At 41.9% G+C, this 22,464-nt stretch overlaps 1 protein-coding gene across 1 annotated transcript in view; it reads right to left on the bottom strand.

Moving 5' to 3' along the window:
- The window catches only part of LOC122801312 (AMMECR1-like protein), a 1,138,599-nt gene that overhangs the window by 770,201 nt on the left and 345,934 nt on the right, over positions 1-22,464 (bottom strand). Inside the window, exon 3 of the mRNA XM_044070856.1 lies at positions 18,617-18,731. Coding sequence (XP_043926791.1) covers positions 18,617-18,731 — 115 coding nt within the window. The remainder of the gene's footprint in view (positions 1-18,616; positions 18,732-22,464) is intronic.

Here is a 22,464-nt window from a genome sequence, read left to right as displayed (position 1 = left end):
GTTCTTGATGGAACTAACTTCAACAGTGGCTGTAAATATTTGGTCAAAAAGGTAGAAAAGGGTTCGGTAAGAGAGCCTATGCCAGACACAATAGGCCTCCCCAGTGGCTTCTCCAAATTTTTATGGATTTTTGATAACAAATATAAGAATTGTTTCTGAGGGTCCCCTACTATCAAATGTTTAACAGAACTAATTATACCCTTCTCAACTGCTTGTTCAAGAAAATAGTCAAACTCTTTCTTGAAACAAATGCTCGGGTCCAGTGGCATGAACATGTAATGCCTAGCATCCTGAAACTGATTGTAAGCTTCCAATAAATAACTAGTGCCCATGATGACCACCGCCCCACCCTTGTCCTCTGGTAAAATAACTACATTGCTGTTCTTTTCAAATTGTTGAGTGCCTGTTCTGCAGCTGACAAACTATGGCTCAATATTCTAGACTGACTATTCTTAAAGTGTAAATCCTTAAGCACGGACTCCTGGAATACTAATACGCGTTTGTTCACGGGGGACCATAAAATTTGACTGCTGAAATTGAAAATCAATTAAAATTAATTGGATCCTTCCCCTGTGGACACTGTTCCTTTTGTAGACTCATGTTAAAATCAAAAACAATTTTCAAGCAAGAACACTAGCAAGGTCTACGATGTAAAATTTTTTGTCAGTTGTGGGACAGATTGGTTGATTTGTTAAAGTGTTCTTACTCCTCCTTTTATGTAGGACAAACCTCACGGCCACTATGCATTCGTATGTTTGAACATTTAAGTGACATTTGGAACAGACAGGCATCAAATGCTTTATACATGTCCTTACTCACAGTACAGCCAGCTTTCATTTTATGATTATTGACAAGATTCAGGGGGACAGGACAAGTAAATTGGGGTGGCATGCTTTGCTCAATAGGAAAGAAAAAAGTTGGATCATTAGACTGGGTGGATTATTTTCTCCAGGTCTTAATGACCATTTATAATTTTGTTTTGGGATTTACAGTTTTTTGGGTGATGTTGCTTTAAATGATAATTAGTCAAGGTATAAATAACAGCACTCAGTTATTGCGTGCGTCACTGAGGAAGGCAGGGTTGCCAAAACTGGTCCGATTCCTTGTACTATTTGTTGGTGTTGTCATATTAAATAGTGTGTTTTCTTACTCTTATGGTGCTGGCCTCTTTTTGAGCTGGACTCAGGATCTTGTCTGGACGTTTCGGAATTGGCTTCACAGTGTCCGGTTCCTTCCATGCCTGGGTGGTGATAAGGTCCACCAAGGGATCTGTGGGGGGGGGGGGCACACCCAGGAAGTAGATGGGCCTGTGCCGAAGGCCTCCAGAAACGCAGACTTGTCCAAGGTAGGCTTAGGGGTGGACCCCCCCCCCCCACTGGCGCAGGAGTTCCATGAGGTCTCCAAAGGAGACACAGTTGGGGGGGGGTGATCTGGGGTAGCCTTCCCCTTCCTCCAAATTGGTGTCATCGGTGAGGGACTCTGGGGAGGAGTCCAGCCACCTCCTTTTGCACGTCCGTTTGTGAGGAGCCTCTTCAGTGGGACTCTCCGGAGCAGACTCTCAAACTGCCTGTTGTTCCGCAAGGGAAACCGCCTGGAGTACATCAGGCACAGGCTGTCCCTGAGTGGACAAAATGGCTGAAGCCGCACCCAGAGCTGAGGGAGTCAAGGGAGAATCCAAGGAAATAGTCAGGGGGCTCGACACACTCGAGAGAACCCTTTCCACCACATTAAATGCCAAAGGAGAGAGAGCCTCCTGGGACACCAGAAAGGAAGCAGCTCTTCTCAGATCAGACGGGGGAATGGGGGCCGAGCCCACAGATGCCGAGATGCTGAGGGGAGGACCGTGACCAGACACGATAGGAGCTAATGGAAACCCCACCTCGGATCAGACTCCCAGACTACAGCTCCGAAAGCTGCTGGGTCCGAACTAGTCAGATCCAATTTGCTGAAGGTAATGGCTGGTGTCTAGGTACAAGGTACCATTCAGCACTGATCCCCCGACTCAGAGACCTCTCGGATCCAAAACCTCCAATACTGGGGGGTCTGATTGGAGTTATAGGGGGGTGAAAAAGGGAAGTGTACTCCCCGCTCCAGAGGGAGAGGGGGCTGGTAAGACTCCCATCTGGATCTGGGTGCGAATGAATCTTTGGATCATTTTGTCCATCTCCACTTTGCTTAAACTTTTGGAGTGCGATGACGCCACTGATGCAGACCTGGATTGTCGGTGTACAGAGGCCCTTGAAGAATGTCTAGGTTTCTCTGGTGAGTTCCCCTTCCACAGACCTCTGTTCAAGAGGATGAGTCCAGGCCAGGGAGGGGGATGAAGAAATAGAGGCAGTCACAGTCGTGACTGGAGTAGTCATGGGGACAGCTGCCCCAGAAGCAGAAAGTCCTTTCATAACTAATTTGGCCTTGCGGTCTTTCAAGGCCCTTGGATTAAAGCCCGTGGAAATAGAGCAGGCAGTAGAAAGATGAGGGACTCTTAAGCACATAATGCACAGAGTGTGGCCATCAGATGGGGACTTGGAGCACTTCCCAAAAACAGGATTAGTTTGCTCAGCCATGCCAAGGAAGAAGGTACAAATGATCTTTACCGACCCAGACACACACAAATGAGGTGTGGGAGGGGGGACACACACAAACAGACTAACGAGGTGGAGGGGAGAATGGGGAGAGACTATAACACTACTACTTTTTTTTTTTTTTTTTTTAAACACTATGCAAAAACGAGGTAGGGGAGGTAAAGGAAAACCTGACCTAACACTACAAGAAAAAACACACACTTACCAAAAAATATCGCTACTGAAAATCAACAAGCCTGGAGCTACGAGACCACGATGCTAGGCTAAGTCGCGGAAAATGAGATCTGAGGGAAGGAAGGAGATGAAGGGGTATTATGGGTAAAGAGAGGGGCTTGATCAGATGCTGAAGCTGCTGTCTCGGATCCGATCCGGATCTGAATACCCACAGGTTGAAGAGCAAATGAAGTAAACTACTTCAGATTGATTGATTTAAACTCCATGGCAACTGTCGCTCATCTTGTTTTACAACTGAAGATGAACAGGCGGGGTACTTCATTTATATGCTTTATTATATAGAAGCACATCAGGATGGATAGCAGCAGTACAAAATATAAACAAATTGATTGACAGACATACAGGTTTACATCTCAACAGCTTACTACAAAACGCCAGTCAGGCTTGCACTTGTTCAGTATTTACACACTTGAACAAGCCCCTACAAAGCTTCTTAAAGGTATACGTACATATTGATCTACATCCTCTCTCTTTAATGAATTGCCCACAGTATAATGACATTTGGAGAAGAAACGTACAATTGTACAGACAATAAAAACTAAACAACTTTCATGTTCAAGTTGCCGTGTATCTGAAACATGGTCTGGAAATGCGATCCTATCTAGTGCTACAGCAATCAGAACTGGGTTTAATAACAGGGACAGTCATTGGTAAACAATTTACTTCAGGGGTTTCAAGATTCTTCTTCGGAATAGGGATATTTACTGGAACATCCTCTGGAACCCGAATGCTGGATAACTCACTCAGATATAGTCACTTTCGCAGGGATGATACTGCAATACAGGCTTGGACACTGGGACCAAATGTTTACGATTCTGCCTAAATTCTGTTCCTTGCGATTCCACAATGTACGATCTCTGGTCTGGACATACTTCTCGACTCCAATCCAATCAAAACCTTTTGTCGTCTGCATCCTTACTACCTCCTCTTCTCATAATGGATTGAGGGGTTTGCTGGACTTGTCATAATTGGACTTCAGGGATAAGCGCTTCTTTAACAGATGGGCTTTCACTGATCTGTTGTTCTTAACACATGGAACCAATAACGTACTACTAACAGGTAATGTGGTTCTGGTTGGTCTTGACAGAAGTTTCCGCACAGGTGAACCAAGATGTTTATCAAGAGGAACATTTCTGAGATTCAAGAAAACATCACTATTGTCTCATTTCGACTTCTCTAGTAATAGTTTCCCACTATGAACTGCATGTTCTGCCAAACCATTTGACTGCGGGTACTCACGGCTACTTGCAACATGAGTAAAGTCCCACTCATCAGCAAATCTTTTGAACTGCTGGCTTGTAAACTGTTTACCACTGTAAGAAATAACTTTGTGCGGACTAACATGGAATGCAAAAATGAAGCTTCATCTTAGTAATGACAGTACTGGACGCTAGGTTAGGAAGTAGGTCAATTTTGAACAGATTTCAATAAGAGTCTACTAACACCAGGTAATGTTAACCATGCCACTCAAAAATGTCTATGGCTACTGTCGACCAAGGTAGCTCAGGAAATCAGTTTTAGGTGAAGTGTTTTTTTCTGTTGATGCAGCTTAGTACCACTACATAGAGAACTAGATGAAAGCACTTTAATATCCTGCGACACAGAAGGGCAAATTACTACTTCTCTTGCCCTTCTTTTGGTAAAATTAGGTGGCCACAATGCAAGATGTAATATACTCTTGTTGCAAGGATTTTAGAACAATCACTTTTGGACCTTTCACGATGACACCATTGAAAAACAAAATCTTATCTCTAAGGAAAATAAGGTTGCACTTTCACTGGTAAACAAGATTGCTTTGACAGGCATCCTTGACTGATGAAATGGTTGATCTTCTGAAGAAATGGATCTGTGGCTGTATGACGTCTAAGCTCATCAAGACATGTGGAAGGAATTTCTCACTTCCACGACTTCAAAATCAAGTTTCTCATTTTCGTGCTGTTCAGTGGTATTTCTGGGTGATGTGGATAAAGTATCAGCAAGCTCTGAGAGAGATCCATTTATCTGAACAGTACAAAATACTTCATTCTTTCTCATAAATCTAGTGCACTGACTGTTTCATTAAGCACAGACATTCCACTAACATAAAAAGCAGGGTCACAGCTATCTAACTGATCAGCTTGTCTCTCAGAATGTTCTCCTTTAATAAAAGAACCACTAACATAAAAAGCAGGGTCACAGCTATCTAACTAATTAACTTCTCTTAGAATGTTCTCCTTTAATAAAAGAATGAGCCTCTTGATTTACAAAATCTTTGGAAATTATTCCATTTCTTACATCTGCGGCACTGCTGACCAAAAGCTAAGCAGTTTTCTCTTAGACACATGACTGCCCCCACAATTACAACAGTTGACTATGAGGCTAGGTGAGCATGTATCCTCACTCTTATGCTTGTTTGCTGACTCATCCTTGTGCTTCAATGAGACTGCGCACTCTGGAATTTGCTATGGGGTTTCCCAGGGACTGTTGCAGGTCTCGCCGTAGCTCCCATGTGCTTGGGCCTGTTTCTTTTAACCACATGCTGCATACCAACATGAACACTAGAAAATACTGGAAGCATGCATTTTTCATTTGTAAGCATATTTGTGCGCTTTTCTGTGTGCTCATATCTGACAAATCTCAATGGCCTTCCTTATTCAAAGTTAAATCACTGTCACGAAGCAAAATCTTTCTTACAGCATCATCTTTAATACCACACAAAAGTCTGTCTTTTATCAGCTCATCCCTTAAATCACCAAACCTGCACGTTTTAGCTTTGTTTCTCAAGTCAGTTATGTATGCTGCAAAAGTTTCCGCAGGCTTTTGATCTCTTGTGCAAAATAAGTGCCTTTCCATTGTAATATTCGTTCAGGGGTTACACGTTTCTCTGAATTTACATTTTAAGTCTTCCCTTGATTCAGCCAGCATCACTATATGGCAGTTTCCCCCTCCCCTGCAAACACAGCAGGTGCATACACAAATTAACACTCTCTTTCTTTAGCTTCTGAACCAGCTATACTAAACAGTATAAATGTCTTTGCATGGTTATTCATCAATAAATGCAGCTTGTATGAAAATACCGTACTCTTGCTCAAACACACCAGTTCTCTGCAATATTATCAAAGACAAGAGGAGATGGTTTTCAAAATCTGTCTGCCATGCCAACAATGTATGCCCAAACACACTGTAAATATGGCCCTTGTAATTATGTACGAATATTCACACACATCCAGTACTTGTAAGAACATTCAAATGCACAATAAACTCTTAGAAATACTGTACTTTGCGAAATGAGCTTTGAAATGGCTGTATATTGCGAAATAACTGTACTGTAATGCTGCACAAACATGCTAACACTTCACACACCTTAGATATCTTGAACAGCTTTAGTTAATGCGAAAAAGTAGCTCATAGCAAAAAAAAAAAAGTGTTTTCCTTATTTTATTCATTTTATGTGATTCGGATGTTATTTCAAACATTTTCCGTAGTTATTCAAATATTTTTTTTATCAGTATGTTGCAGTTTCAGATATTTCGTTTGACTAGAAATTTGTTTTGAGCGTTCTGAGTGCTTCGTTTTATCTTCTTTGAGCAAGAAATCATTTAAGTTTTGATACCTGAAATATGTTTCTGACCTGTTTTTACAACTTATATGTGCAGTAGGGATGATCCATTCCTCTACATTCTTCCTCCATTAATTGAGTGCCTCTCGGTCCTGAATCTTGATTTCTGGATCCCATTCTGACACCATGTCATTCGCCTAGTTTTACGACTAAAGACAAACAGGCGGGGTAGTTCATTTATGTGCTTTGTTACACAGAAATACATCAGGATGGGCAGCAGCAGTACAAAATATAAACGGATTGATTAACTGACAGACTACACAGACATGTATGCTTACATCTCAAAAGCCTACTACAAAATGGCAGTCAGGCTCACACGTGCTCACTGTTTATACACTTGGTGCAAGCCCCTAGAAAGCTTCTTAAAGGTATACATACATACTGATCTACAGCACCCATTATTCCCTCAATCGTTGGCATCACAAAATTAATAAAGTTATTGAAGAGCCACCAATGAGACCAATTCTGGATGTCAGAGGTTCAATAACACACTCGTGCCAAGTTCCTGGATGAAAAATTAAAACATTTGGTCACCCAAGAAACACATTTGTAAAGTTTCTTGGGACTTTTTGGGAAAAATAAATCTTCTTGAGTTCAACAGAAGTTGTTTACTTGTAACTGTAGATGTTCAGGACTTGTACACCGTGATCTCGCACAAGCAAGGTATTAAATGATTTTCTGAATAACTGATGTGCAAGGGTATAAAAGTCAGGAAAATGTAAACACCTATGAAACTCTAATGGAAAATTTGGTAAACAATTTTATATTGTTTGAACATTACTACTACCATCCAAGCACAGGTGTAGCAATGGGTTTCGCATGTGGTGGGCTTTTGGCTATTGACATTTTTAAAAGTTTTTTTAATTACATTAATGCGAACATTAATTTTTTGAAACATTCATTTGAGGCTAGTGAATCTAGTACTTCTTATCTAGACATTCTTCTATCTAAAGACAATGATAGAGGTGAATTCTATGCTCAGTTTTAATGTAAACTCACATTTTCTAACCCCTATCTGCATTACTCAAGTTTACATCCTCCCACCACCAAAAACATGCTGTGGTCGACTCAAGGGCCAATTTGTTAGAGCAGCATGAATGGTGTCAATGTTTGACAATTTTCTAGATAAATGTGAGAAAATTAAGGGCATGTTCCTGCCTAGAGGTTTTGCTTTTATTAACCCATGTTTGTTTGTGTCTTTCGGCTTTTCCCGGTTAGGGGTCGCCACAGCGGAACTCCGGTCTGCTAATGATTGGCAGTAGAGTTTTACATGCTGGCTTGCCGGGCCTAACGCACAACCTTCAACGAAGGAACGCCCATTCACGCATGTCGCCACACAGAAGACGCTCTGAGAATCGAACGGGCAACTTCTAACTGTGAGGCGACAACGCTACCGCAGCACCACCACCACAGTTCTTTTATTAACCCATGTATGAAGTAATAAACAATTAAACCAATTTTAAGTCAACATGAAACATCAGTAGTTGTTGTACAAATAGGCGAACTTATGGTCAACAATACCCCTTCTGGTCAATCTACTCCCCTCACATCTATACATCACCCTGTACAAAATAAAGATTTTACTATCTCCTTTATCACAAACTATAATACTGAAAGCACAACCATTAGGAGGATAGTTCAGAAAAACTGGTTATTTTAAGGAAAGACAGGCATGTTATTGATAAGGTGGGGAACACACCACCCATTACACTAAAAATATAATTGAAGACCCTAGTAAAACATCAATATCCACCAGTCATAAAACCCATTGCATGTCCAGGTGTGGTTGTTGCGTCATTTGCTCCTACATTATGGTGGGAGAACAAGTTAAAGAATTTTACATTTATCTGCTTAACTAGTGGGGTAGAATATGTGGCATGTTGAAACACTCTTCGATTTTCTACATAGGGAAAACCGAATGCAAGTTTAAAGAGAGAGTTGTTGAGCATTTATATGACAAAAAAAAAAGAAAAATAATGGCCTAACAAAATATTCAACAGAACAACCAGATCATAAGTTTAAGTTCACAATCATGGAAAACGGTAACACTTGAACGTGGTAAGCCTTGGCAGCTTAAACTAGAAGAATGTGAGTTATCTTTAGCAACTGATGTTTAATGCAAATTCCTGGCCAGGTATAAATGATCAGATTTCTGTCAGTTGCCTTTTAAAACTGAGAGCATAACAAAGACTACAATGCTGCCATTGTTTATGAACAGGTTTATTAATTTATGCATTCCTTCATGTTTAAGTATTTTTTATAAAAATGTTTCTAACTATAGCTCTGTGTGCATTCAAGTTAAGTGGCAAACATTTTAAATTATTTGAAAATTATTTAAACTATCTATTCAGGTATTTGGTTTGCTATTGTGTACATTTACTTTTTTAACTTGATTTTTTACTGTCTTTGCCTTAGGACTTGCACAGGGGTCCAGAAGTCACATGATTTTTAGTTGTTCACTGGATATGAAAATATTGGTCATATGGTATTTTAAAAGTGTATTTAAATGTTGTCAGGCCATTGTATGTTTATCTGATGAAGTTTTATTACTGAATAAAAATTAAATGCTTATCAACAAGTTTTGGATTGCTGGAGCAGGTTTGCCAGAATCGCTGCAGTCTTGCGTGTGTGGTTTTATCTGTTTTTTGTTTTTGTAATTGTTTTGTAAGGAGATAAAATAACTCTTGTGTTACCCAGAACATCATTAGGTGAGCAACGGCAGACTCCACATTCAGAGCAACACTTTCAAACTTCAGAGAACTTTCAAGGACTCAACTGTAAGTAATCAAGGACCACTAACCGCAACCACCATCCTTTGCATCAATTCTCAGGTGGTGTAGGTGTGTGTGTGGGGGGGGGGGTTGGAACACTTCACTACCTGATAGATCACAAGTATGAAAATGCTGCATCCTAAAGCATCTGCCACTACAAATTCAAACAATGAAGGTGAAGCAGTTTCTTACTGGATTTAGGTAAATTTTAAAATCAAAAGATCAGTGCCCATTCCTTTCCCCTCTTGTTAACTCTAAGTTAGTGACAACACAAGAAACCTGTCTGGACAGCTGTCGCTACAGATTGCCAAAGATGTGCAACCATTACTTAGCAATACATGCCAGGCAGATTAGCAAAACAAGTGAGATCAACTACAATAGCAAATTGTTCTTCAAAGACTCCACTGAAATGAAATGCAGCAACCCCCACAACATACTCAACCCCTCCATAAAACAAAAATAAAGCTGCAGTTGAGCCAAACAAGGTGGCATCAGCATGACTCTGTATGTAATCTAGCAGTCAAAGAAACTGTCTAGCTATGCATGGATCTGACACTGCTGAATCTAAAAAAATACATGCTATCATCAGGTATTTACCTGTAAGAAATGGGCATGATACTAACATACCTCTCCTCCCACATCATTTGCTGTCCATCACCATTTTCACAAGACGACTTCTGTTCCCATTTCATTAATGCATTTTATACCTTCATTCCTGGCAAGGACTAACCATCACAACGAAATGCTAACATTCCCATCTCAAATGAGAATTTAAAAGGTCATACTAACAGACCACTAGTACAAGTAACGGTGCCTGGAACAATGCTCAATGAATAGGAATAAAAATGATCTTTCCCTATGAACCAGTTCATACAAATGATGAAGCATACCTCTCAACCTCTTTGAGCAAGAAATCTGGACAAAGCCAAAGAAAAGTGGGACAAAGGCCCAAAAGTTGGAACAATTTTTACATATTGCTCTTACAAACTAAGTTGATAGAACAATAGAACAACAAGTTTTGCATTAGCATGCATTTTATGAAAGGCATGCACAGTCTGAAAATCAAATCTCTGTCATTATTTTCTAACTTCAATCTTTAATGATTTGCCACTAATTTGTCAGAAAACCACAATTTGATGAAAAATGGACCAAAAATATGAAGCAAAAATCTGGGCATTCTGTGAAAATCTGTACAGTTGGGATCAAGTGGTTAAAAACAGAGTTCCACTATCCTCAAATTTAAAAAGGAAGCCAATGCAGTACCATGAAAAGTAATACATCAGCTCAAACAATTTCCTTTTCTACCTCTTCAAGACATGTACTGGCTAACACACACAGACTGACCTTGCAGCTAACAGTTAACTGAGCGCACTTCTTTATATTCTCACTGAACAGAAGGAAAACACTGCACTCAAGCTAAATTAATGATAGTACGTGAAGCCTTTGTATTAAACAACCCGATACAAAATACAAAGAGCAGTGTGTATGTGTTATGCCTATAACAGACAGTACACAGTTCCAACAGTATTTTGGAGTTTCTACATATACTGTCTAAATATATTTTATACCAGAAAAAAAAGAAAAACTATTCTGGAAATCTTTATACCTCTACATTACACAGTCACTATCTGGACACCAACAGTCTGCAACTGCATGCTGTACACTGGTCTCGCTCAGACTTTCCCAGAGCCTGACTGTGCAGACAGACTCCCAAAAGAGCATGAAGTCTCCCAAAAGGCTTGGACCTGCAGTATGACGACCTTCCCACGAGCTTGAGCCTGTATTCTGCCATTTCACCTATAAGCCTCTTCCCTTTAAAGTCTCCTCAAAAGACAGAGGCTATAGCCTGTTTAAATCACTCTAAAGGCTTGGGCCTGCATTCAGAATCCTCAAGTGCATGGGCTTGTATGCCATTTCCACCAAAGCCCCCCCAAAGGCACAAGTCTTCAGCTGGTTGACATACAGTCACCCAAAATTCTAGAGCTCCACTAATCTGCTCTTCAGCTGATCTCTAAACATGTAAAACTTTCAAGACCGCCTTGACAACTGTTCAGAAGGGGGGGGGGGCATCACAGATATTCTTCAGGTGCAACGAAGGAAGGAGTCTGAGTAAATGCTCCAAGAAAATCCTGCAAATGTCAAACAGAAGCTTAAAAATTATACACTCAAAAAAGACCTGAGCAGTCACAAAGTTTTAAAGCACACTCTTCTTGTGCGCCATTACTACAATATAGGTAAGAGAGGTTTTGCAAGTCCAAGAGGAATTTCTTTGAATGTATGCAGTATGAATGCCATCAAAATCAAGCCTTGCCCATGTCTTCCTAAACTTCCAAGGATGCAAGGTAAGGATTAGTGCCAGTTGCTCACAATTCAGGCAGTTAATGCTCTATAACCCCTCTGGCCCTGCACAATAATCAACTCAAAGAAGGTAGGGATGGGTACAACTTCTGCTGCTTCATTTTCACTTAAGTATTGTATAATTCTTTCACTTGCATCTCTTGTTGTAATTTTTACATTTGCTCTGTTGATATACACACACAAACTGATTTTAGAAAGGTAGATGCACCAGAGATCAAGTTGTCAATATCCTCTGAATGACAAGAGAGCTAAGTAGTTCCAGAAAAGCAAGTATTTACTTCTGCTTTATCAGCTACCCTGAAGCCTTTGTGTGGACTAAACTGTAGCAAGCTCTGATAGAAAAGGGGATAACTGGTAATCTTACTTGACTCCTAAAGAATCAGGACACAGAGCAAGCAGCATTACTTAAAACTGAATACAGAAGAACCGACTGGCTCACAACTGAGAAAGGAATGAAACACAAAGTACAGTTTTGTACCTACCATAAATGTAGATGTCCGAACTGGATAGCATCTGCAGTCATAACAACTGGGTTGTCCTGTCATCAGGCAGCCCTTCAGTCGGCCGGATTCCAAAGTCCGGGTCCGGCTTCGGCTGATGTCGCACTTCACCCGACGTCATCTCTGTTGGCCTTCGGGTATAAAGGCATCAGCCGACGCCATTTTCCTCAGTGTTTCTTGCCCCAGATGCCAGTTGCCCTCATGGAAGGCTAAAATTTGGATAAATGCCAATGTTTCCAAAAGGATAGAAGGTAAACACAAAAAGTAAGCATGTATGTACATATATACAAACAAATACACCATAAGAGACTCCCCCCCACTAGCTAGCTATTAGGAGGGTAAACACCCTAGGAGTACCACAGAGGGGAAGGAGGGAGGGTAATCCTGACTGCAGATGCTATCCAGTTCGGACATCTACATTTATGGTAGGTACAAAACTGTACTATGTCCTTCATGGATGCATCTGCAGTCATAACAACTGGGTAGAATACCATAGCCAACAAGGGGAGGAGGATAAAACTAGATTATGGTGTGTTTAGGATCCCTTGCAGTACAGCAGTGGCAAACCCTGCTCGGGATCTGGAATATAGAGGCAAATTATAATGCTTGGCAAATGTATGCACGGAGGTCCAAGTAGCCGCCTCAATAATGTCTTTGGTTGCCACTCCTCGTAAGAAGGCTGTGGTAGTGGCTGTTGCCCTTGTAGAATGAGGTCTTATGTTCTGTGGAATTGGTTTTCCATGGAAGGAGTAACAGAATCGTATGCAATTTCCTATCCATTTGGAGATTGTCTGTTTGGAAATAGCTTTTCCTTCCCTTCCTGTTGCATAGGCTACAAAAGTTGGTCAGTCTTTCTGCTACTTTTAGTTCTGTCCAAATAGTAGCGTAGCTGTCTATGTACATCCAAGGTATGCAATATTCTTTCCCTCTGTTTTGTGGGTTGGGAAAGAAGGTAGGTAGGTGGATTGCCTGGTTTAAAGACACTCTGGATACCACCTTAGGCATAAATGTAGGATTAGTTCTCATAGACACTCTATCTTGGTGGAAGATTAGGAAGGGTTGCACTGCCATTAAGGCCTGTAGTTCTGAAACCCTCCTTGCTGAAGTAATTGCCAGTAGGAAAGCAGTTTTCCATGACAGGTGTTGTAGGTCTGCTGTTGCTGCTGGTTCAAAGGGTGATAGTGTCAATTTTTCTAGCACAAAGTTTAGGTCCCAAGCTGGTAATGGTGGTTTCCTTGGAGGTTTTACATTCTTGATTCCTCTGAGGAACTGCCTGAGCAAAGGGTGAGAAAAAACAGGTGAATCAAAGCTGTATTCTGCTGAAATAGCTGATGCATGTATCTTGATGGAGGAGTAGGACAGGCCTGAATGAAGAAGTTCGGCTAGGTACTCCAGAATGTTAGGCATATCTATGTTTGACACATCTTTTCCTCTTTCAGTACTCCAAATGACAAACCTTTTCCATTTTCCAGCATAGTTTCTTCTTGTTGAAGGTCTGCGTGCTTCAAGAATAATGTCTCTAACTCTTTGGGAAAGTTCTGGATTAGCTGCTGCTATGAGATGTTCCATGCAGTCAGTTGCAACGTTTTTAGGTTTGGATGTATGATGCTGTAGTTGTTCTGAGTTAACATCAGAGGCATCAGGGGTATTGGCCACATATTGTTCCGAGACATGCTCCTCAGCAGTGGGTACCAGTGTTGTCTTGGCCAGTTTGGAGCTATCAGGATTATCCTTGGACGTTCTTCCTTGATTTTTAGTAATACCTTGTGTATCAAGGGAAGAGAGGTGGGAATGCATATGCTGTTAGGCCTTTCCAGCTGAAGGAGAGCGAATCCACTTTCCATGCTAGTGGGTGGAATGTCCTTGTGCAGAATTTTTTGAGCTGGTGATTGGTAGGTGATGCAAATAGATCTATCTGAGGCATTCCCCATTTCTTTGAGATGGTCTTGAAGATGTCTGGGTGCAGCTTCCATTCGTGGGCATCCGATGTGGTTCTGCTTAATATGTCTGCTAGAGTATTCTCCTTTCCCGGTACAAATATTGCCTGTAACTGGATGTTGTAGCTGAGTGCCAGGGTCCACAGCTCCAAAGTCATTCTGCATAGAGGGTATGAATGAGTGCCTCCCTGTTTGTTGATGTACCACATGACTGTGGTGTTGTCTGTCCTTATCATCAACTGGCCCTCTTTGAGAAATGGTCTGAACTTTTGGATTGCCAGTTTTACTGCCAGCATTTCTTTTAGGTTGATGTGCAGGTGAAGTTGATCCTGTGTCCACAATCCTTGCACGCATTTGTCCAGCATGTGGGCCCCCCATCCTAAGTCTGAAGAGTCTGTTGTGATGGTCTGGCTTGCTTGACATCTGCGAAAGGGTAGCCCTGGGTTTGACTGGCATGCCTGAGCCCACCATAGGAACTCCTGGTTTAAGCATGGAATTAATGGGATTTCTGTTTCTAGGCTGTGTCTGTGTTGGGACCATAAATTCTTTAGGTACCACTGTAGTTTTCTCATATGTAGTCTGGCAAATGGAACCAAGATTATGCATGATGCCATGAAGCCCAAGGCCTGCAGTACTTTTCTTGCTGTTAACTTGTTCAGTTTTGTTAGTGCCAAGAAGTAAAGAGGGAGTTCTTTTTGTTTTTCTGTAGTTAGGAATGCCATCTGTTTTACTGTGTCCAATTCCGCGCCCAAGAAAGTCCTTGTTTGGGATGGTATCAGCCTTGACTTTTGTAGATTGACTGTGTATCCCAGTGCTTGCAGCAAGTAAATGACCCTTTGTAAATCTTTTGTCAGCTTGCTTTTGTTGTCCCCTTGTAGCAGGCAGTCGTCTAGGTATGGGTAAATTTGAATTCCCTGTAGTCTGCAATGGGCGATTACTGATGCCAGGCATTTTGTGAATACTCTGGGCGCAGTAGATAAGCCAAAGGGCAATGCTGAGAATTGATAGTGCTCTGATCCTGCAAGAAATCTGAGGTATCTTCTGCAGATTGGTCGAATGGGGACGTGCAGGTATGCCTCCTTGAGATCTAGAGTTACCAGCCAACACTCCTTGCCCAGCATGGGAAGAAGTTGCTGTAGGGTCAGCATTTTGAATTTTGGGACAATGATGTATGTATTTAAGGCGGACAGGTCGAGAATTGGTCTCCAACTTTTTTCCTTTCTTGGAACTAGGAATAGTCTGGAGTAGAACCCCTTTCCTTGCTCTGCTGTTGGCACTTTTTCCACAGCTCTCATGTTTGCTAACTGCATTATCTGTTGTAGAGCCTCTGTTTTTTGATTTGGAGGTAGATTTGGCATTCCTCTTTTGACTGGTAAAGTGTGGAAGTGGAACCGTAACCTTGATCTATGGTTTGTAAAATCCACTTGTCTTTTGTTATATAGTGCCAGTTCTTTGAAAATAAGGTTAATTTTCCGCCTAGAGGAGCTGCTATTTGTTCCCTGGTAGGCGGATTTAGGGTTAAGTCACTGTGGTTGAGTTGATGTAGTGGCAGAGGTTGTGTCTGTGCCTCTGTTGTTACCTTGCCACTGTCGTCCTCTGTAGGCACCTCCCCTGGATTGGTTTCTGCCTCTGGAACGTCTATTCCTGCCCCTTTGAGATCTTGTGGAGTCAGGAAAAGACCAATTTTTGGCAGGCCAGTTCCTGCTAAACCTTGGGGCTGAACCTGCAAGAAATCTTTAACCGCTTGAACAGATTTTGCCTTTTCTTCCATTTTCTTCATAACCTGCTGGGCAGGTGTACCAAACAAACTTGTCTTATCCATAGGAGCATCTAGCAACTTAGCTTTAACATGATCCGGTAGAGCTTGCTCCTTTAGCCATGCATGCCTTCTTATCACTGTGCCAGTCATGGCTGATCTAAATGAAGCCTCCAGTGCATCATAGCCACATTTTAAGGAATGGTTACTAACCTGTTGTATGTTATTTACCATTTCTAATACATATTTCTTATCAATAGATTCATCAGTGGTTAGTTTTTAGTTAACTGATCAAGCATAAACTCTTGGTATTGTATCATGTGAAACTGACAATTTAAAGCTCTAGCTGAGAGAGTAGCTGAAGTGTAGACCTTTTGCCCCATCTGTCTAATGTCCTTGCTTCCCTTTCTGAAGGAATAGGGTTTTTTGCTATGGTCGCGGCTACTGCCTTGGGACCCTGGGATATAGTTTCGGGCTCTGCAAGTGGGGCCTTGTAAAGGTGGTGATGAGTGTCTGGCACCCTGTAAAATCTGTCTGGTTTGGCAGGGGCTGGAGGTAAAGAATCTGGTGCGGAGCAGACATCATTGAAAGCATCATCCACCACAGAGAGAACAGGAGGTATAGCTAAGGGCCTGTGCTGTGGAAGGTGCAGAAAGGTCCTAAGTCTTTTTCTAGAGTCTGAAAAATCCTGTTGCTGCCATTGGAACTGCTCTCGCATGGCATGTAAGGTTTCCCCAAAGGAGAATTCTTCTGGTGGGGAAGCAGCTGGAATGGATTCTTCAGCATCAGAGTCTTCAAATTTGGAGAAAGGAGCCTCTGGCTGATCAGTTATGTCTGATTCATCGGCAGACTCATCAGAGGACACTGGCTCAGGGGGCTCTGCCCTAGGTCTCTTCTCTGGGGCTGAGAGGCCCTGTCTGGGTGAGATTGAGATCCTCTAATTAATGAAATTAAATCTTCTGCCAGAGTAAGCATTTGAGAACTAGAGGATGGCCTGGTTGTAGGGGGTTTAACAGGCACTGTTTTAGTAGTCTTTGCTGCTTTAGCCCTGGCGAAAGCCTTAATGGACATGGCTGCTGGAGGCCTAGCAGCACCACGTGCTGGGGTAGAGACATCCAAGGGAATGGTGTCTGATAAGTCAGTGGCAACCACCGTAGTGGATAAAATTTCTGAGGCCATTTCAAGAGTGGTAGCAGGGGCCTCAGTTGTAGAGATAGATTCAGCTGTACTTTGATCAGTTTTCTCGGTTTCGGCCGAAACCGAGACACTCGCGGTTTGCTTAACCATGGTTTCGCCGAAACCGCAGACCATGAAAGTGTCGGTCTTTATCTTTGCGTTTTTTTGGCAGATTGGGTTGTCGGAGGATCCGACGGCATAATGTACGCAAAATCAGAACCGAAAAACTGTTCAGCAAACTCTGACCGACGCCTAAGCGTTCGTCGGTTGAACGGAGCACAGGCCGAACAGGCTGCTACGTCGTGGGCTGGGCCTAAACAAGGCAGACAATAAGAGTGGAAATCTTTATGAGGTATTTGTTTCCCACAGGTTAAACAATTATTAACTTTTTCTGACATCGGCTGAGGCAAGAAAGAGTCCCCAACGGGGTACTTAGCTTTAGAAGTCTTCGAAGTAGTATTCGGTAGAAGTAATCTCTGGATCCGACCGACCGGCACTTGCGAACAGCTTCTGCTTCGGGCGCCACGCGGCAAGAAAGACTGAGGAAAATGGCGTCGGCTGATGCCTTTATACCCGAAGGCCAACAGAGATGACGTCGGGTGAAGTGCGACATCAGCCGAAGCCGGAGCCGGACTTTGGAATCCGGCCGACTGAAGGGCTGCCTGACGACAGGACAACCCAGTTGTTATGACTGCAGATGCATCCATGAAGGACATCTGTGTAATGCCATCCTACTTATTTAATTTGTGTGTTGAACATATGAGACATGTAGTAGGATAATTCAGATGCTGGAACTGAATACAAAAGGAGAAAGTGAGATATGCAGATGACACCACTCCAATGACTGAATGTGAGATGTGAGTAAGGGTTTAAGACCTTCTTGATGAAGGTGAAAGTATTAAAAAAAAATATAGAGTTGGTTTGCTGGACAGCTGGACATCCTAAAAAAAAAAAAAAAAAAAAAAACTAAGGTCATCTTCCTCTACCAATTATCTAAAGTAAAGAGAAAGTGGAGATATTACAAAATGTTATTTTACTTGTCTTACAGATCAACGTAGACTGCTAAGTGCAATCATGAAATTAAGACACTTGCTTCTTGGAAGGAAAGCTATGCTAAATCCAGCGAATATTAGCTAAGAAATCCCACTGTCAAAGATGGGAACAGCCAAAAGTATGGTTTTCCCAGGAATGGCATATGGTTGTATGCCAGAAAAGTGATGCTTGTGGAAATGTGATGACACAGAAAACTGAAAACTCCACTGAGTTCAAGTTCAAGTCAGTCAACAGTTAAAGAAATAAACCCGTAATATTCTGAGGAAGGCCTAATATCTAAACACACACAAAAACACTTTGGTCACAAAATGAAAAGACAGACAGGATTTTAGTACACGGCAGCAGAGACTAAGATGGACAGACAGCAATATTGAAGCATGAATGTCAATTTTACAAGTAAATAAAAAAAACAGCTGAAAGACCGGCCCTGTCTGCTGAAGTCTATGATGTCATGAAGAACCTGACTAAACACTTTCTTTCTGGGGTTGTAACCAAAACAAAAATATATTATCTAGCTAAATGTAAATAGATGTACCTACTGAATAATTAAAAGTCTGCTGTTGTCTGCATGAATTAACCATGAAAAGTTTCTCTGGAAATGAGAAAAGCATAAAATGGAGAGAAACCACTATGCTAAAATATTACTCTTACCTCCCAGTCCAGATAATCGCTGGCATCTTCAAAATTTGTGAGCAGAGACACTGAGCAAGAGAGTTTTGGGAGCTCTTCACGTGTCAAAGGGGGGAAACGGCTATCTTTAAGGGCACTGAAAGGAAAAGATAAATAGTATGAACTAAACAATCAGTACAGTCTAAGTCAAAATAATTTATATAAATTTTGCAAATATTTTTTTTAGATTCTCCACCAACTGCTGACTTCAGCCTTTCCCAATAAACAGGAATGCCAACATACCACTAATCACCTACTAGTATATTTCTTAACTTAATTATAAAGACAAAAAATTGAGAAGCAGAGTCTAGGACCCTGTCAAAGAGAGGGTAGAAGCCTTTTCTGTTGATACTTAAGCAGCTTTAAAGAATGGGCAAACTGTACATCAGCTTCCTGAATGGAGAACGAACGTTCTCCTGCCAGGTATTAATATACAAGTAATGCCAGCTGAAAAACGAGTCTGCCTCTTCACAGCAGTATATCAAGCTGCCGTGAAGCTGAAGCTTGGACTGAAAAAACCTAAGGGTCGCTGTTATTTTACACTCGCTAAGCAGTGCTTCTGCTGTTGAGAGTGTAAAATATATTTAAAAAAAGAAAACGAAAAAACAAAAGTGTGTGTTTATGTCTATATGAATGAGTGTATCTATGCATGTGAGTGAATGTGAGAAGGATTGAGCCATTATTTTACACTCACTAAGCAGTGATTTTGCTGTTTAGCGAGTGTAAAAACGTAAGTACAACAAAAAAAAGTGTGTGCGAGTTTCTGTTTGTGTGGCAAATGTGTGCCTGCGTGCATGAAAGCAAGGTGTGTGTGAGTGAGTGTGAAGAGTGAGTGACTGAACAGCAGCAGCACTAGGGAGGTTTATGTACATCTCACCTCATAGATCAACTTTAACTGGATAAAACCTAAAAGAAAGGGGTAAGTCTCAAAACAGGAACATATAACTCTTAAAAAAAAATCAAAGTTCATTAAATAATAGGATTTCTGTTAGCATGCATCTTTCTGAAGGGCAAGTTTGTGCACGCGTGTGTGTGAGAGATGGCGAGACGGTGAGACGATTGACCACTTGGAAGCAGCAGATGAGAGGTTTGTGTACCTCTTGCCCTTTTAGCTCAAGAAATCTGGATAAAGCCTGAAATAAAGGGGAAGGGGGACATAGGCTCAAAAATAGGAATACATTTTAAATGTTCTACTTATAAAAATTACAAAGTTGAGTTAAATAACAGGATATATGTGTTAATATGAATTTTCTGAAGGAAATAAAGTCTGAAATTATGTCATTATTCAGTGACTTCAATTCCCAATGACTGAAAAAAAACATGCATTTTAGCAGAAAGGGACCAAAAAATACAGTTCTGTACCTACCATAAATGTAGATGTTCGAGTGTTCACCCTGCTGCAGTCATCACACTTGGGTTATCCTGCCATCAGGCGGTCCCGCAGTCAGCCGGAATCCCAAAGTCTTGGTCCGGCGTCGGTTGCTGTCGCTTCTTCCCTGACGTCAGTGCGCCAGGGGTATATAAGAGGCATCCAATGCCATTTTCTTCAGTTTTTCTTGCCCCAGATGTCAGGTGCCCCCAATAGGTAGGCAAAACATATATATATATATATATATATATATATCTAGATAAAAATAAAACAATACCTTTAGGCACAAGCAAATACACCACAGAGGTTGTATAGGATAGAGTGGTATAGATAAGTTCAGCTAGTTCAGAGGGGATGGAGGGAGGGTAACCTGGACTGCAGCAGGGTGAACACACGAACATCTACATTTATGGTTGGTACAAAACTGTAATATGTTCATCGTGTTACCCTGCTGCAGTCATCACACTTGGGTTGAATCCCAAAGCTAAGGATGGGAGGTGGAGTTAAACAGGGTTAGAAGAAGGTAGTAGGCCCTGCAAAACTGCAGTGGCAAAACCAGCTCTAGTCTTAGAATATAGAGGTAATAGTGCTTGGTGAAGGTGTGCACTGAACTCCAAGTTGCAGCTTCCAGAATATCCTTGGTTGGCACTCCCCTGAGAAATGCTGCTGATGTAGCTGTAGCCCTGGTGAAGTGGGACCTAATGTTAGCAGGTACCGGTTTCCCATGATGCGTGTAGCAGAAACGTACGCAATGCCCTATCCATTTAGAAATGGTCTGTTTTGAGATAGCTTTTCCTTGTGATCCTTTAGCATAGGCTACAAAGAGCTGGTCAGATTTTCTGAAAGCCTTAGTTTTATCCAAGTAGTAACGTAATTGCCTGTGAATGTCTAAAGAGTGCAGGAGTCTTTCTCCTTTGTTCTGGGGATTTGGGAAAAAGGTGGCAAATGAATGGTTTGATTTAGGGCCACACTGGATACCACCTTTGGCATTAAGGAAGGGTTAGTTCGTAGAGAGAGACTGTCTTGATGAAAAATGAGGAAAGGCTCCACTGCCATTAGTGTCTGTAGCTCAGACTCTTCTAGCTGAGGTTATTGCTAGTAGCAGGGCAGTTTTCCATGAAAGAAATTTTAAATCAGCTAAAAAAGCTGGTTCAAAGGGCGGCAGTGTAAGCTTTTCCAGAACAAAGTTGAAATCCCAAGTAGGTGTTGGTGCTCTCCTTGGTGGTCTTATGTTCTTAGCCCCTCTGAGGTACTGTCTTAGGAGTGGATGTGAGAATAAAGGAGGATCCGTGCTGAAATTGCTGAGGTGTGGATCTTAATAGATGAAAAGGAAAGTCCTTTGTGCAACATCTCAGTTAAATATTGTAGAATTTGAGGAATGTTTGGATCAAGGGGATTTTGGCCTTTAGCCTGGTTCCAGGCGCAAAATCTTTTCCATTAGTCTGAATAGGTTTTCCTGGTGTTGGGCCTCCTGGCCTCCAGAATGACATCCATAACCACTTTGGATAGAGGTGTTGGCTGGTTGTTTAGGTAATTTGCCATGCAGCCAGGTTCAAAGTCTTGAGCTGGCTGTGTAGAATCTGATTGTCTCGCTGGGTGAGCAGGTGAGGAATTTGTGGTAAAATCCATGGTGGGCCGTGGGCCATGTTCCTTAGAATTGGATACCAATGCTGGCGTGGCCAATCTGGTGCAATGAGTATCATTTGTGGCCTCTCTAATCTGACTTTCAGCAGTACCTTTGCTAGAACAGGCAGTGGAGGAAAGGCATACACTGTTAATGTTTTCCAACTGAATGAGAGGGTATCCACTTTCCAAGCTTGTGGATGGAATATCCTTGTGCAAAATTTTTGAAGTTGGTAGTTTTGGGGGCTTGCAAACAGATCTATGTCTGGGCGTCCCCATTTTTGAGCTATCATTGCAAATACTTGTGGATCTAGTTTCCACTCGTGTGGATCCGTGATGTTTCTGCTTAGGTCGTCTGCCAATGTGTTTTTTTTCCTGGCAGGAATTGTGCTTGTAATTGAACCTGGTAAGACAGTGCAGTATTCCACAAGGTCATTGCTTGCCTGCATAGAGGGTAGTAATGTGTGCCCCCTTACTTGTTTATGTACCACATTACTGTGGTATTGTCAGTCTTTATTATTAGTTGTCCTGGGTGTAAGAGGTCCTTGAAAGCTGTTAGAAATGCTAGCAGTACAGAATGCCCTTTTTGATTGATATGCAGATGCCTCTCATCTGTAGTCCATTTGCCCTGAATGCACTGTCCTGCCATGTGTGCTCCCCAGGCATAGTCCGATGCATCTGTTGTCATAGTTTGCCTGGCTGTGGGTAAGGTGAAAGGCTGACCCTTGTTGAGGTGACATGCCTGTGCCCACCATAGAAACTCCTGTTGAAGGCAGGGAATGAGTGGTACCATTGTTTCCAAGCTGTGGCTGTGCTGAGTCCATATGCTTTTCAGGTA

The sequence above is a fragment of the Protopterus annectens genome, chromosome 4.part1 (assembly GCF_019279795.1).
Source record: "Protopterus annectens isolate FY-2018-M chromosome 4.part1, PAN1.0, whole genome shotgun sequence".
Lineage (NCBI taxonomy): Eukaryota > Metazoa > Chordata > Ceratodontiformes > Protopteridae > Protopterus > Protopterus annectens.
This window is presented reverse-complemented; position numbering and strand designations above follow the sequence as displayed.